Source organism: Cygnus atratus, chromosome 5 (genome assembly GCF_013377495.2).
Source record: "Cygnus atratus isolate AKBS03 ecotype Queensland, Australia chromosome 5, CAtr_DNAZoo_HiC_assembly, whole genome shotgun sequence".
Classification (NCBI taxonomy): Eukaryota; Metazoa; Chordata; class Aves; order Anseriformes; family Anatidae; genus Cygnus; species Cygnus atratus.
The window spans coordinates 44351247-44368801 of NC_066366.1; the positions used below are offsets into that span (position 1 = coordinate 44351247).

The 17555-nt window shown below is 34.5% G+C and overlaps 1 protein-coding gene across 1 annotated transcript in view; it reads right to left on the reverse strand.

Moving 5' to 3' along the window:
• The window catches only part of CEP128 (centrosomal protein 128), a 114934-nt gene that overhangs the window by 80540 nt on the left and 16839 nt on the right, over nt 1-17555 (reverse strand). Inside the window, exons 8-12 of the mRNA XM_035539934.2 lie at nt 14075-14191; nt 6727-6813; nt 5079-5153; nt 3725-3857; nt 1924-2084 (exon numbers count right to left, since the gene is read on the reverse strand). Of these exons, the coding sequence (XP_035395827.1) occupies nt 1924-2084; nt 3725-3857; nt 5079-5153; nt 6727-6813; nt 14075-14191 (573 nt within the window). The remainder of the gene's footprint in view (nt 1-1923; nt 2085-3724; nt 3858-5078; nt 5154-6726; nt 6814-14074; nt 14192-17555) is intronic.

Consider the following 17555-nt stretch of genomic DNA (forward strand, 5'->3'; position numbering starts at 1 on the left):
CTAAAACCACAGAAATGTCCTGTCTTATGAAGGCTGCCACCTCTTACATCTTAATGTTTAAGTTAAAAGTCTCCCAACTGAAATTCCAGTGACATAAACACTGTTATTCTTTGTACAAAGAACAAGAGAGCCATTTGGGTTCAAAGGGGACCTTTAAAGATCACCTAGCTCCAACACCCCTGTCCTCATCCATAGGTAGGGACACCTTCCACTAGGTCAGGTTGTTCAAAGTCTTGTCAAACCTGACTTTGAACATTTCCAGTGAAGAGCATCCATCCTGGACAACCTGTTCCAGGTATCTAACCATCCTCACAGTACAGAATTTCTTCCTAATGTCTAATCGAAATCTACCCTCTTTCTTTAAAACCATTAACCCTTGTTCTATCACTACACATCCTTATAAAGAGACTCTCCCCATCCTGAAACCGCAAGAGTAGTTCCCCTTTATGTATTGGAAGGCTGCAATAAGGTTTCCATAGAACTTTCTCTTCTCTAGACTAAACAACTCCAACTCTCTTAGCTTCTCTTCACATAGGAGATGTGCTCCAGCCCTCTGATCATTTTTGTGGTCCTCCTCTGGGCTCACTCCAACAGGTCCATGTCTCTCTTGTGTTGGAGGCCCAAGAGCTGTATGCAGTATTCCAGGTGGGGTTTCATGAGAGCAGAGCAGAGGAGGAGAATTACCTCCCTCAACTTGCTGGTCACACTTGATGCAGCACAGGACATGTATGATTTCTAGGCTTCAAACACACATTGCCAACTCATCCACCAGTACCCCCAAGTCTTCTGCAGGGCTGTTTTCAAATCATTTACCACCCAGCCTGTATCTGTGCTTAGGATTGCTTCAACCAAGTTACAGGACCTTGCACTTGGCCTTGTTGAAGTGCATGAGTCTCACATGGGCCCATCTCTTGAGCCTGTGAAGGTCCCTCTGGATGGCATCCCTTCCCTCCAGTTTGTCAACTGCACCACTCAGCTTGGTGCCATCTACAAACTTGCTGAGGGTGCATTCAGTCCATGTCACTGATGAAGATATTAAACAGTACTGGTCCCAGCACAGACCCTTGAGGGACATCACTCATCACTGGTCTCCAACATGGACATTAAACTGTTGATCACAACTCTTTGGATGTGGTCTTCCAGCCAATTCCTTGTCCAGCAAATGGTCCATCCATCATACCCATGTCCGAACAATTTAGAGGAAAGGATGTTGTGTGGGACCATATCAAATCACAGTCACAGAATGGTTTCAGTTGGAAGGGACCTTTAGAGATACCTAATTCCAACCCCCCTGACATTGGAAAGGATACCTTCCACTAAATCAGGTTGCTGAAGTCCCCATCCAACCTGACCTTGAATACTTCCAGGGAAGGGGCATCCACAACCTCTCTGGACAACCTGTTCCAGTATCTAACCACCCTCACACATTGTATGTGTTTGCCATAAATAAGTATGCTAATAGTTATTACTATCACTGCATCACATCTAATAGTGAAAAAAGAGAAGTTACAAACTGGTTTTGTTACTGTACTTCACCATTTCATAGAACAAGGGATTCCAGTTTGTTTGAAATTACTCTTGATAGAATGGGGGCTAAGCAAGTAAAAACTAATTTATGAAACTAATTCCACAAACCACTATTAATGGCAACTGATGACAAAATCAGATCACCTTTTATTTGGACATCATAAAAAGACAAATAATACAAACCATGAATTCAGGGGCAACAGTAAATACTTTCTTTCTTTGGTTTATTAAAGAGGTGGGAGAAAAAAAACTTCTGCAAGCTCAGATCACCTTTCAATGTTATTCATAGAATAAACTCAATAGAGCATGACAGTCACTCAATTTTAAAGGTTGCTCCCTAATCTGGTATATCACATATCTTAAAGATACGGGAAATGACTTACAAAGAATACTTACCTCTATGTGCGTTAGAAGTTGTGCCTTCTCCTTGTCCTTATGCTCTATGCATCTCTTTAACTCTTCTACCTCTGACATTACCGCATTATGATTCAGCTTTGCTTTAAGCTCCAAAATATGTTTCTCCAGTTCTTGCTTTTCTTTCTCATATCTTTCAGCAACTATAAAACAGTGGGAACAGAACAATATGCCCAGCAGAAATACAGACTTGTGGAAAATTACTTTTTTCACTCATTCCTCTTTTGGCAATTTTCTTCTTTACATGCGATTATTATACAGCTACTGATTTTATTTGAAGTATCTGTGAAAAACGGCTATAGTTATATCATAACCTTCCACTGAATGAGACAGTATTTTGGGGGTTATTATTATCCAGTTATTTTAGAGGGGTTCCCTCCCATATCCACCCTCCCTTTTACTGGAGAAAAAAAAAAAGGAAGAAACTACTGGGGAAGTTCAGGTGAAAATGAAAAGTTTCCACAAATTTCAAGGCCAAGGTTTTATCCCATCAATGTGACTTCCAAGTCAGGAGGTGTTACTATCTGTGAATTATATGTTTCAGTACTACAGAAGAAGTTCCTGATGAGAATAAGCTGTAAATATCCCCAGACAGAAATTCAAAGGTTAGTAGTTGTTTATGGCTAAATGAGGCAAAAAAAAAAATCAGTCTGTATTCTTTGCATGCGTCTTTAAAGAAAAAGAAATAATGCAGTAAGGAAAAACAATTGCTTTAATTTTCATTTCTTGCGTGTGTCTCTTAATAACTCCAAGCACATATTTTTTTCATGTTTTTACACAGCACTTTTTATAAAACAAATGGAAAAATAAAATATGCTTTCAAGACAAGCTAAACAAGAAAAGCATAGTTACAAATAAATTTCCTTTTAAGCAGATACACTAACATCCAAGTGACTGAACAGAAGAAACTATTAAAATGACTATCCTGTATTACAACTCTGACCCTAAGCCACATACCATTTTCCAGGACTCTGGATGAGATTTGTTAAAAAAGGGAGTCAGAGTCCTGTTTTAATAATCAAGATAATTCAATAGCTGAAGTCATTAACCAAACCAATTAAACAATTAAACCACTAAGACACTGTACTAGTGCTACTCAAGATAATAGAGGAATACTGACTCCATTTCCTTGTTAATGAGGAGAAAGACAAAGACGTTCTCCAATGCATTTTGATTACATTTGAAAAGTTTAAATACATATAGATATCTAATAATATAGTCCTCACTAAAGCTATAATTTAATTCACCATTACATGTTGAAATTTTTTAATGAATTTTTCTTCTAAATATCATGGTTCCATCTCTAAAATTCTCACAAATTGCAATTAGAAGCCCTGGACTGAACAATACTGGATTGTATTTATAAATACTCTGGAATATGTTGTTACTCATTAGAAATTCTACCAGAGGTTCAGCAGCTACATAATAAACTTCTGTTATGATTTTCAAGATGACAGGATTTAAACTGCAAATGGACTGAAACGTAGAATTTCAGAAAAATTAGTATTTAGAAATTGTGTAAACATACCATCCACTTTCCTTTAATTCTCTGTAATACACTTCATTTGTTTTAACCACACAAATCAAGGTATTTCATCCTAAATTTTAACTGTCATTGATATTTATTTGTTAAATATTCAGGCACCGGTGCTTATTGACTTAAAGTTGAGAACTTCATCAGCTATTTTAGTTGAAACAGTAAAGGAACTGAAACTTCAATGACAGAATTAATGTCCAGGTTAACTAATTTGCAGGCATCTAGTGCAAAATTTGAGAGCTGTACCTGTTCTAATTCTCCTTTCATCTTCTTGCACATCCTGGGAGCTCTGGCAGTGCATAGCAACACATGAAATTTGATGTTGCAACTCTACACGATCTTCTTCTGCTCTCAGAAGTTGGGAACGAAGATCCTCAATCTAAAACACATGTAGAAGTATCAAATTTTTAACAAAAAACAGAGTGAAGGAGTAAATAGGATATTTTTATTAAATTGTAAAAGAAAAAAGAGACTGTACAAATAATATTTACAAATAAATTTCAAGAGTGCTGCAGATGGTAAACGATAGACAAATGAGGTAGTTCCTAGTTATAGGCCAGAAAGTGTTTATTCAAAAGGAATGATTTTAGTCTTTTATGTTGACCATGGCTGAGCATCAATTACTTTAGATTAAAAAAAAATACCATTTTATGTGTTTCAGTTGACTTTCTACACAGTTAGTGAAGACATCTATACAAATTTAATAAGTAATATACTTTACGTAAATTCTTCTCATTAAAAATACATTATTGATATTCTCAGGAAACATACAGGGGGGTTACATATTTAATTTTTATTATATACAGTCTAATGCTTGCAACAATTACATTGCATATGGGAAAATAAAGGAAACAGACACAATTTAGCATGAATTGAAGGAAAATAACTCATATTACCCGTATGTGTTACAGTATGTATGTATGTCATGCACAATGAGTTAAATTCAAAACTGTAATATAGCCATCTCAATTTTTTTCTAAATACACAAGTGAAACAACTATTTCTAACAGGTAAGTACACAACTTGCTCCTTCCCTACTTATTTCAGTATTCTTCTTCAGCTCCTCTGAAAGAAGGATGGGCTAGAAACATTTAGGAAAAAGGACATTTTTCTAATGCTATAGTCCAAGTTCCTGCATTTTCTAAATTCAATCATATGTGCATTAGTAGGTATTGTTTAGAATACATTTTTGATTGTTTTCCTGATGTTTGTCTTCCCTGCCCCCCCCATATGATAGCACACAATACATCTATGTCACTGGTTTATCTGAAGTCATGCAATTTGTATAATAATTACTAATACAGAAGTTGTTTTAAAGCACACTCTGAAGGGTATTTACAAATAGTGTAAGATTAAGAAGTACCATAACTGCTACTACTGTTCTTATTATTAATACATGAACATATATGCAAGAAGGTTTGGAAAAGAGAAAAAGTATCAAGAGCAATCAGTCTCAGTCTCTTTTAGACTCAAACCTTTCTTTCTGTATCTCCTTCTCAAAGCAATGTTATCAGAATATGAGAAAGGAAGATTAATCAAAAAGACTATGACACAGCCAAATACGAAGACTTCAGGATTTCCACCACCCCAAAGCAGTTACCTGATGCAAAAGAGCTTCTCTACTGCCTTCTGATTGATTCAACTTTTTCCGGGACTGCTCCAATTCTTGCTCAAGCTTTCATTACAGAAAAATGATGAAGAAAGAAAATTGAAGTATGCATCAATAGAAAAAAATTACACCTTAACTAGTTAATTCTGGTGCAAATTAATCAGTATAAGCAGCTACTTAAATTAAGATATAATATTTTATTAAGATTATTAAGATTAAGATAAATATTTTAAATATTTATTAAATTGTTAAATTGTTATTAAATATTTATTAAGATAATATTTTATTAAATTAAGATATAATATTAAGATGTAATATTTTAATTTGTCCAAAACTCTAAAGCAAGCTTTCACTTGTACTGAATCTCTGCTATATTTATTTAAATTAGACAAGAAAAATTTAACTTACAGTCTATAATTTTTATATACTTTTCTATAACATGTGAAGATACAAAGTGATGTATGTACTCCAAAACAAAACGAAAAAGTATGAAAGCAACTTTTTACTAGGTTAAAAAAATAAAAAAATAAACTTTTAAAAACTGTCCCAGGGTTTGTGCCATGCATTCAAATTTGGATAAACACTGAGAATGAGTTAACATTTGAAGCCTTTGTTATACAGTTTATTCATAAAAATGTTAAAGATGACACTTATTGGTACAACTGGTAATTAGTAAATTCTGTTTTTCTGTGTTGTGCAAGAAGATATAATTATTCTGGAAACAAGACGACTGAAAAATTGAAGTGCCAGGACTTTCAGACAATTAGAATTTTCCCCAAAATATAATATCAAGGGAATTTAAAAGCATGTAAACAGAAGTAGTCAAACTGATTACCATTTCCAAAAACAAAAAAAGTTATGAAATATTTTGTGAATTCTGCCACAAATAGCTCAAAGATTGCAAAAATGCACATAGAAATAAAAATAGTTTTGAAAGCGGAAATTGTTATTGCAGAGATAACATCCTCTTTGTGATTACTAAGAGGCTGGCAAACAGGCAAAGTAAATAGGACTAGAAGTAATGGAATGAAGAGGGTAACAATACATAGATTGCTCAGAATAAAAGCTTTAGCATAAACTTTGGAAGTATTGACAAAAAGGTTAAACTTTATATAAGTGGGGAAAAAAGCCAGCAAAAGTGCAACATTGCACTAGCAATCTGCAGGAACAGAAATAAGGAATTTTTTTCCTACAAACAGGATGAAAGCAATATGTCAACAGATAGGTCAGTAAAAAGAGTGTTTAATAGTCACCAGGTTTCAAAATAACAAAACACGCATTAACTGCTGGGACGAAGAAAAGCTGTACCTTTGAGCTGCCATAAATACACGACGGCAGACTGCATCTGTTTGTCTTTTCAACAACAAATCAAAAAAGAAATCAATGATAATCTACAAGTTATAAGTTTGTTTATCTGGCGGGAAAGAGTAGCTTTTAGAATAAACACAATATAACTAAAAAGCTTTGTAGGAAAGACAAGTTCAATATAGTTGCATTCACTGCATGTCTGATACAACAAAAACCGCCATGTCATCTTAAAGGGTAAAGAAAGTTTTATCTTGCTGCTTTCTCTGAAAGAGGAAGCATATACTACAACATATAACATACATTTAAATAAAAAAAGAAAATTAAGACTTACTTGGTTCTTTTCACTCTCATATTTCTCAAGTTTACTTTTCATGAGCTCTTCTGTTTCAGCTGCTTTAGCATCTCGTTTCTTTAAAGCCTTTAAAGTGAAAAATATAATGTGAACTTCATTACAAAAGTTACAGAAGTCTTCCTTATAAGTATGTTAAAAGAAAATCTACTCACACGTATAAGAAAAGATCTAGACAAGTGCTGACTTTGTCTAATATTTCTAGGTGAAGCCAATGCACATTGTTATGAAAAGATAAATATAAGTCCATGCATAAACACACCCATGCACAGAACTGGGCCAAATAAAAAGTCAAAATTAGCATTAACATCCTTCCGATGTATAGATTCCCAGATGCTCAAGACTGACCCTAAACATTGTGAGATGAAGGACTGAGAAGCTGAAGAGAACCCCTACAGACAAACAAAAAAAAATTATTTTTATCTGAATCTTGACAGATGCTTAGATGTGCAGTGTTAAGGCAGGATCAACTGAAACATTCCTGATCTAAAGTTACTGACACTGTCATGCCTTACTCCAAAAATAAATAAAGAAACCAACCAACCACAGGGACTTTTCCTGTCCCCTTTCTAACTGAAGAGTCTAAAACCAGCTACATACATTTTCTAAAGCATCTTATAAAAATAAAGTTACCTTGAACATCAAATTTGAAACCTCTTGCTTCTTTAAACCAACATTTTTTGCTGAGCATATACCATAACTTGGAAAGGAATGCAGCAGATATCAAAGATATTAATGACACATTGGATTTGCAACATAAATAACCCAAACTTGGGTATGCCAAGCCATAACAGTGCCATTGGCTTATCATAAACACCAGGTAGAAACACAAGGTGATGTCACTAGCCATGCTGACATAATTTGCTCTGAATTTGAGAAATTGTGTCAAGCATGTTTCTTTGCTGTCAACATCATCAAGCAGTTTTCACTCTAGAATTTCATTCACACTTTGATTAGAGATCCTTAGGCCTTTTATTTTCAAACCAGTATCGCACAGCATAAGTACATCTGGCCTTTCCACCATTACTTGGTGAAACTGCAGTCAAACAACAAAAACACAGCCTGTCCAGAAATGCCTTTTTTTCCAGTCTATTCTTTTTGAGCAGCATTTTTATTTTCATTTTAAAGGTGTATCTCCTTAAACAGATACCTCTGCAACTTTTCCCTGTCATTAGTGTAATATCATTCAATTTTTGAACATTTTCTCTTCACTGAAAACTGAGGAAGGTTTTCACTTGATCAAAAATTCAGCTGTAGAAGTTTTGCTTTTATAAGTAGCTTTGCAGAGAAAATAAATGGATGTCTATACAGCCATATATCCTCATCTCATAAAACATAAGGGTTTCAGTATATTTTGGCTTCCTCTCCTGCCTGAACAGTTTATACTAGAAACTGAGATTGTGGAAGCTATTTATTATAACTATGCCACTGAAAATATTATGCTACATAAAGAATTAGGCTTTCGTCTTACTGATTCATAATCAGACACTGCAAGACTGTAACATATTTAAGGTATTTCTCTAACTACTCAGTACAGATTCAAAATCTATCTTACCAGTTAACCTACATAACTCACTGCACACAAACTGGACGAACCCATTTCACTCAAAAAGACTCCATGAACCACCCCCCCAAAAAGCTAAGCAATAGGGGTAAAAAAACAAATAAACAATAAACCTAAGATCAACACTTCAGCTAATGTCATTACTGCACACAAGACTGTTGTTTTAAATAACTAGAGGTACTAGTTTGGTCTACTAGGGATGTATATATACACTAACTGCAATTCAGCTTCATTTTTCAGCAAAATTAGAAGCTTTGTTATAAAGAGTCAACTGTATGCCAACCTTATTTTTGGTACTGAATTAGTAATTAATTGTAAAATATATATATATATATATATATATATATATATATATATATATATCTTCATATGCAGATTTTATTATGGAAGTCAGCATAAAAAATTTAAATTCAGTTTAAGGAAAGTTAAAGTTTAACTTAAAGTTTAACTGAGATAGAATTAGAAACACTAGGAAAACTTTCAAAGATGTCCCTACTAAAGGCAAAAAGTTTGCCTCAGTACCAGTAGTACATCCAAATTCATAGAATAAGCCACAGAAATCAATGTCATTTCAACTTACCAGGATCACTGAATGATATTTAGACTATTAAGTATAAATAACATCACATAAAAAGGCAGTCTTTCATATCACTGACACTAAGCAAATGACATTCACTTCTATTTTCTGTATATAGTTTAAAAAGCCCATAACAATTTCATTATTAAAACAGCTCATATATATCAGTTAAAATACTATAAAAAGAATGTGGTTTTATAATAACATTAAATATATCAAACATGCACTGCTTCAACTGTGAAATACAAGTTTTTCCACTAGGTGCTAGATAGGCCATCAGTTAAGCAATCAATATGTCATTAAGAAACAAATATTTGGTCATCTGGAACTGGGCAAGCAGTAGATCTTAATAATGGTTGAGAAATTACATAGGTAAAAGTTAATTTTAAGTTTGCCCTCCTTGTTGTGTTCCTTTTTAAATAATTATCCCTAACTGGCTTTTGTCACTCTTCTTTTTCTCCATTAAAGATTTGTCTGTGAAAGAATTCTCTTGGGAAAGGAAGGGTAAAATAAAAATAAAAATGCCATGTAAAGAGCCAACTGATTTTTATTTCATTTGTTATCTCCAGAGACTGGGGGAGTCAAAGGGTCAAACATGGGAACTAGGAACTGCTGTACTCAGCACCCCCTTCCAACACACTCCTGCTTGATGTCTTCCAAAAAGCGGGCAGGCATGGCCCAGGGGACCTCTACCTGGAAACACTGAAGCACCAAAGAATGGAAACAGGCCTACAGCCCTGTAGATTCTCCCATCAAGATCCTCCTCTTGAAGACTTTAATATCCAGGTTGCCCAGCAGATGGCTGACAAGGAGATTATGTAACTTGGTGAGGCCCTGGAGGCAGCAGGCAGGTTGGAGGCCACAAGAAAGCAGAGAACATGCACACGAAGATGTCTCCATGGTATGATTTCAGGATGGGCCAGCTAGATGTTCTACATCCTGCTCAGACAGTTAGATACAGACTATCATCTCTGACAGGCTAGACACACTTATGATTTGACCCAGGGGAGCAATTCTTAAGGTCTTTTTACAGACTTTACTAGCACAAAATAGAATCAGAATATCAACATACATGGTGTACCCCAGCTCACTTTACCTCATCCATACATCAAACTTCATAATTTTAATAAGAAAATCATTTATTCCCTACTCTATAGAACTTTTTTTTTTTTTTATATACGGAGAAAACTGTGCAGAGGCCTCTGTAACAAAACTTCTCAATCATTTGCAACATACAGAAATAACTTTTACTGATATTTAAGCCTACTAACTTCTCTTAGTTTGTTGTTGTTCACAGAAAATAGATTTGAAAGTAGTGCCCAGACCACAAATTGAAATCTCTTTTTTCAGAGTGAGACTGATCAGTGAAATTGATTGATACTAGCCAAAATATGCTAAAAAAGACCAACCTTGAGCTATGTTTTAAAATAAAACAAAAATGTACCTCATCCTAATCTGAATTTTTTTCTCTAACCTGCCACATTAGCAGTCCATGTTACTGCTTCCTTAAATGCAATGCATTTAAAGACAGACTGCCTAGATAATTCAGTGACATATGTATGAGACCTGCTTGTGTTCCAATGCAGAGATGTGAGCCAGACAAACTACAATTAAAACAAAACCCACTAGCCATAGGTGGCATAGCACAGAGTCAAGGGGCAAGTATCAACGATGCATTAAAACATCCAGATGTCTCAGAGCACAGATCAAGTTTATGTTTGTCTAAAAGGATCACAGAGAAGGTCATTCAAAAAGAGAATTTTTCAATAACATTTTTGACCAGTCTACCCCACCCTCTGTTTGAAGTTTGCCAGTATCTTGCACTTCACAGTACGTGCAGTGAGAGGCGAAGAGATGTAAGTATCCAGTTGCACTAAGAAATGAATAAGTTATTAGCTTAAGACATACTCATAGTCACTGCCTTAATACAGTCAGTGTGTTCAAAAATGTTTTATAAATATGATACTGTTCACCTAAAGTGAGCAAAGCATGAACACTATCTCATTTTACCAAAATCCAGAAAGCCGAGCATAGGAATTATTGAAGCCATCCAGGACACCCTTTGCATATAAAAGCTGTTTAAAGGCTATTTTTAAGAACTATATTTGTTTCAGAAAATGGAGGCATATATGCAAACAAACAGTACAAAGTGGATGGTATCTTTATATTCAAAGCAAAGCAGTGAAGAATCTCAAAGTAATCTTAATTTAGACAACAAATGTATTTTGTTAAAGCGATCCATATATACATGTCAGTAGTACTGACAAGATGAACTTATTTGTTCTCCTTTCAAAACAGGAAGGAGTTTCTATCAGGGAAACAGAAGAAAGTGAAGATGCATGACTTGCACTAATTTAAGATTTTCTTTATAAATAGCGTTTAAGCACACCTAGAATACACATCAACTCAAGATACAAAAATGCAGTGGAAAATTTTTATCCACCTACACACAGCACATATTGAATGCAGATTCAACAAAAACTCAGTTTTAGATACTAAAGATGCAAAAATTATAAGTCAAGCTTTCTTTATAGTCAGTTTATAACCAGATATCATCTTGGTTAATGATCAGACCATGATGATGATAATAATGAAATAAAATTAAAAAGTTTGCACATCAAGAGAGAAGCAAAGACAAGTCAGACAAAGAGAAAAAGAAACACATGTATCATCACGTTCAGTTAGATCCTGAAAATATATAATTAAATAACTGAGATTTAGGAAGATAACTCTCTTAAGGTGGTAAAATACTGACAAGTAGTGGTCACTTATGGACACTGCACTTTCCCTAAAGATAAGGACTTAACTTTTAAGACTCACCAGATTTCTTAATTAAGAGAACTGCTGATCAAATCCAAAAGTTAAATTTGATTTTGTTGGGTTTGAAATGTAGTAACAGGAAAGCTAATGAAAAAAATGTTTCATTAAATAGCCACAAATGCTTTAAATAGCATTTCTTTGTAAATTATCCAGGCCATATTGAATGACAGGATTTCAGAACTCAGTCCAAACACTATCCTCCTTCCAGTAATGTTACTTGGGAAGAATCTTGGTGAAATAAAAAAAAGGACAGAAAGAGACTTTAATAGAGCATTAAATCCACGCAATGGTCACCACAAGACTGAGGCCACTGACAGAGTTAAGAGTCCATCTAATTCGTAATTCAAAGTACAAAGGACAAGAAACAGAATAACGAAGTAAAAGCCTCCTTTTTACAATGATGTAGGAGACATGCTTCACACAAATAACTTCAGCAAAATATTTAGCTATTTGCTTTATTCTCACTAGGGTATATGCAAAAGTACACACAGCAATGCGAGTTCAATCCTATTAAACTGTTTCTAACAATTTAGTGATTAACAACATTCAGTTCTCAAGCAATGCTCACACACATATTTACACGGGTGAATACAAGCATCATTTGGAGTGGGGACCAAAAACATTCCAAGACCACCACTGTCCAGGTTAGGGTTATTATTGAAGATGAACACCATTAAAAATGTTAGGACAATGAAACCTAAATTGTTACCACCATCTCCAAGCCTTCTTGCAGTGGACCAGCACAGATATTTACTATTGAGTTTACTGACTTGGGTTCCATGTTTTATCCCTAAATGCATTCATGTTTCATTAGTGAAGAACATTCCTCACTTATTGGAAAGCACCTTGGCTGCTTGGTTCTAATACTCCTGATAATTCAGGCCAAATGGAAGGCAGAAGAGGAACAGCTGATCAAAAGGTCAAGCTGCAGAAAAAGCTAGGGAGCTAGCCTCTCCCTGTGTGGATTGTGTTCATTAAGAATATTTTCACCTACAATGTCCCCTAGGAATCTGAGCAAGTACAGAGTCATATCAATGTGAAAAAAAAAAGAAATCCACATTATTAAGTAGCTGGTCCTTGATATCATTCTGTACATCCCGTGAGAGGTCAAAGGAGTGCACTAATGAGACGTGCAAACTTGAGAAGAGCATCTGCAATAGCTGAGTTTCAAAGAAGTATCAAATGACAAATGTCACAATAAGAGAAAATCAGCAACATATATTGCGTGAAGTTGCTGTTCTTAATGTACAATGAAGTCTAATGAATGCACAGTGTAAAACAGTCAAGAAATAAGTAAACTTCTACACTGGATTCTCTGAGAACCTCTGGTCTTGAAACTTGTCTCACCTATCAAGCAATCTTTGTGACAAATGCTACTGTTAAGTGATGGGTAATAAGTAAGAAAAAGGTAAAATGACAACATGTATTACAAACAAAAATCTAACATTTATCAGGATTTTTTTTTGTGTTTTTGTTGCTGAATACTTACCTTGTAGGCTTTGCAAAGACTGCCTATTTAAATATAGGATATAAAAAAATTGTGAGAAATAGTGTAAACTGAAGAGATCTCTAATGGCAAATTTAATATTTCTATAATACAGAAAAATAGAAAAATATCTTAGCACAATACATCAAACAATTACACTGATGCAAGCAACGAACAAATTAGCAAAAAGTCAGCTAGTATTCAGCTTAAAAATACATTGTTGACAACCTTATAAAGCTATTCATAAATTTTAAATGCTTCATAGTCACAAGTTATATTATTCATTCTATTTGGTTTGCCATACTGAATCTATTCATCCGTATCACCACATACAAAGAAAAAAACTAAGTAGTCAAAACATACAGCTCAAGAACTCAAATTCTTAGACTGTTTTGTTGCTGCCATTTTTTCCTCTGCTTGTTTTAAATTCAAGATTAGATCAGTTCTAAACCTTTTGTCTCCTTAGAAACTCTCATATTCCTATTTCTTGTACAATTCAATAACAAAGTAAATTTCTTCACAAAACTCACACAAATAAGTCTCGGGATGGTGGTACACAGAGGCAACATATACAGAATTCCTATTATTTTGTTCTCAAAAAGAGTGTTTTCCAAAAGGTAAGGCCTTACTTGGTCTAATTTGCTTTTCTTTCAGATAATGTTTGTGCCAGTTACCAAAAAGGTCTAAAACAGTATCACGATTCAGAGCAGCATCACAAATAACAGAGACTACTTGTCACCAAATCGAGAGGAAGTGGGTTGGATACAGTTAAAAGAACCTGCCAAAAATATGAGCACTTTTGCCAGTTTGACAGGTACAGGGTCACAAATACAGAAAGATCCTAATTTAATCATACATATACAGGAAGTTTTCATTTGCATACCTCTTGTAATTGAACAGACATCTGTCCCAGTTGGTCCTGGCGCCTTTCTACAAGCTGTCTTTCAGCATGCATTTCTTGTTCTATCTCCTGAAGTCTTCTCTCTACCCGTGCTGACACCTTCAAAAGGAAAAACAACCTGCAGGAAGTTAGGGCGCATTTTTACCACATACTGAGATACCAACGGAGAAAATAGTAAAGAGTATGGGACAGAAAGAAAGAAAAACAAAACAACTTGTATTTTGTGAAGTAAGATTTAGAATGGTATAGAAAATAATCAGAGAGATAGCACTGAGTACTCAAGCAAGGAAATAACCTGCTATTTTGTTAGCAATATCCTCCTTTACATTTATGATATTTTTCTTTACGGTGGTGGTTCTGATCAAGTGCTAAATATATCAAGTTTGGTGCAGGCTAAACTGAGGCTGCAATACAAACATCTTGGCTTCTCTGCCACAGATCTGGTTAATCTTTGGAGAGTCACTCCTGTCTGTAAAACAGACCACCATTTGCCTCCTTCTTACTCAGGAATCCATGACTGACAAGCAGTGAGATGAGCTAAGTATGAAAATGACTGTAATAGCACAAAATATTTACATCAATAAGACTTTTCCCCAATATTTTTTCAATTCACATTCAACCTAATGTAAGTAACACCAGTCAATTGTTAAAGCAATCTGGATTACAGACACAATGATTCAACTTTAAACTACAACCAGAAATACTCTATTTTTGCATTTCAAGCTGCTAGCAGAGAGCACCCTCTTGTGGGCAGCAAATTAAATTTATATCATGGAAGTTAAAAGACTTCAAGGAAAAGTTAAAGACTAACAAGGAAAATACTAATATATTGGTTTCCTCCCTACTTCAAAACTAACAGCTTTAAAGAGTCACTAGAAAGCAGTATAACTACTTACCAAATGGTATCTAGATAAAACAAAGAAAGACTTAAAAGACTTGTTCAACTACGAGTTTCTGATGTATGTGGAGGAAAGCAAGTTCTCACGTGTACTTTCATCAATAATCATGCTTTTACTAGCATTTATACATGTGTATGGATATAGAATTTTAACAGGAACAACACAGTTGTGTAGCAACAGATACATAGTTATGGACACATTCATACTTCATGAGTACCATAAAACATTAGGTTTAAAAGAATGAAACAGTCATTTCGTCTTTATAACAAAATGTGGTGCTTTGAAAAGGTTTCTTGTTTGCACAGCCAGATGAGCAGTCAGCTCACAACTTGGAATTTTCTATTTTCTCTTAAAACCATCATGAGAAGTTCAAAAAAATGTACTTCATCAAATCATGTTCTTTCATGTAAGTTATGAACAATCTGCAGCCATAATTAAAATAATTACTGCAAACTAATGCATAAAAAATAATGATCATGTCACAACTCATGTATTTCTATTGTGAAATCTACTACTTACTGTTACTTCTAATAATTCACAAAATAAGCTAATGATAGTATCTAACAGTAACAAAAAATAACACTATCATTAAACTTGTTACATCTCTGCAGAAAATTAGGGGATGACTGCCATAATTTTCTTCATTTGTGTATTTTAAATACACCGGAAATAAAGTTGTGGTTTATGTTTTAAAAAAATCCTAGTTACACGTTTCTGAAGGCAGAAGCTTTCTCAGCTCTCTTAGACATCTGCTTCAAGTAAAGTTTGCAAGCGAACACTAATGGTATTAAGAAATAAAATGTATGATTTAGGCTAGACAAAGATTGAAAAGTAACATTACACTACCCTCAAAGACGACATTCAACAGGAGAATTCAGTAACTCCCCCACCGGCCTAGTCCACTGTGTGCACAGCAGCTCACATGACATGAAGAAGCACAAGGCAATGCTTTGGATTCCTGCAAACTTCAGATTTCATTGCCACTAAAGCAGAATGAAAAAGAAAATAACTTTTTGCTAACTACAAGATATTAAGTGATTGCATTGCCTCTTGCTTCTTTCAAGTCCCTCCAGAAGACAATTGCCTTCTCATCTGTAACAAGGTAAAGAAAGAGATGTGTGTTGTTTTTGTGTTTTTGTCAGGTGCATGAAAATTTCAGTTACAGATACAATCCTCTTAAGAAAAAAAAATAACACAGGAGTGCCACACATTTTGATGCTACTTATAACTCACAAAAAAGAAGTCCATCAAGAAACTATAGCATATGTAGTATGTTGTTAGTTCACATTCTCTGTACTGCACGAACACATGGAAAAAGGTGGCTGGAATGGACTTCAAAGGTTAGCAAGCTTGCTGCCTGACTAACCGCATGACTTTTTTTTTTTTCCTTTAAACTGCTCAAAAACATTCATAGAAAACTTCTATAGCCTCCTGGGGCAGTTTATTGCATAGTCTCTAAAATAATGTTTTTCCTACAGTACAATCTTAGTCTTTCTTCTTGAATTTTGCACCTATTATCCTTGTTCTACCCTCTAATCCACATCCAAGGGGGGATATTGGATTTCATTTCTTTTTTTTTTTTTTTTTTTACTCATCTGAAGTCCACCTGCAAATGTAATAAGCATCTCTCTTTTACATCACCTAAACCACTAAAAAAAACTTGAGAGAACCGGATCAAGAATGCCATGAGTGCCAACACACTTCAGTAACTCATCTAATTTTAACAGTGAACAGTTTACAAGATACACAGATATCTGAACAGTCGCGTTCAGATTTTCAGAACAGTTTTGCCATATTTTACTACAAAGCTTATTCTATTGTTAAGATTGAGACTATTCAAAAATGAAATTACATCAAGACAGAGTATTGCTTCTGCCTTTTAAGTTCATTTCATGATAAGAGAGCATAGTTTTGCTTGACAAATCAGTGTCAACTGCTGCTGAAGTTTCTTGTTTGCTCTTAGATATATTCCAATCAAGTTCTGGACAAATAATCAGTAGTTTCTCCTTTTTTCCCCCTTCATATTTTCCCATTTTCAGTATTCCAAGAATGGTTTTTCTAACCTTACACTTGCAGTTGTCTATGAATACTCCAAAATAGCCATTAGTGGTTTCAAGATCACTTCACACAGTTATTTAAGTATCTTAATTAATCTGCACCAGGTGAGGTCAAAATATTTTAATTTTTACTTTCCGCATTCTCTTTTTTTTGTCTTAAGTATATTCAGAAATTCTCATTTAGCCAAATATGCATATTGCTGTACTCTACATTTCATTGTCATCTTTTTCTAAGAGGGTCTGCATACAGTATTCTTGGATATTTGTCCAATTCTCATTTCCTCCAAAGACTGAAGTTTTTTCTGCACGTAATGTCATTTCATAAATACGAATTTCGCAATCACAAACTATTCCAACTACACATGAAATAACAAAAGACATGGCAAACAAAAAACAAACAGACTGTAAGCAAATTAATTATGTAGTCACGTTTCCATCAAATTTATGTTTATTTTTATTTTTGTAAGATAGAGCTTAGCATACAGAATGGTTGACAGTTAAAGGGGG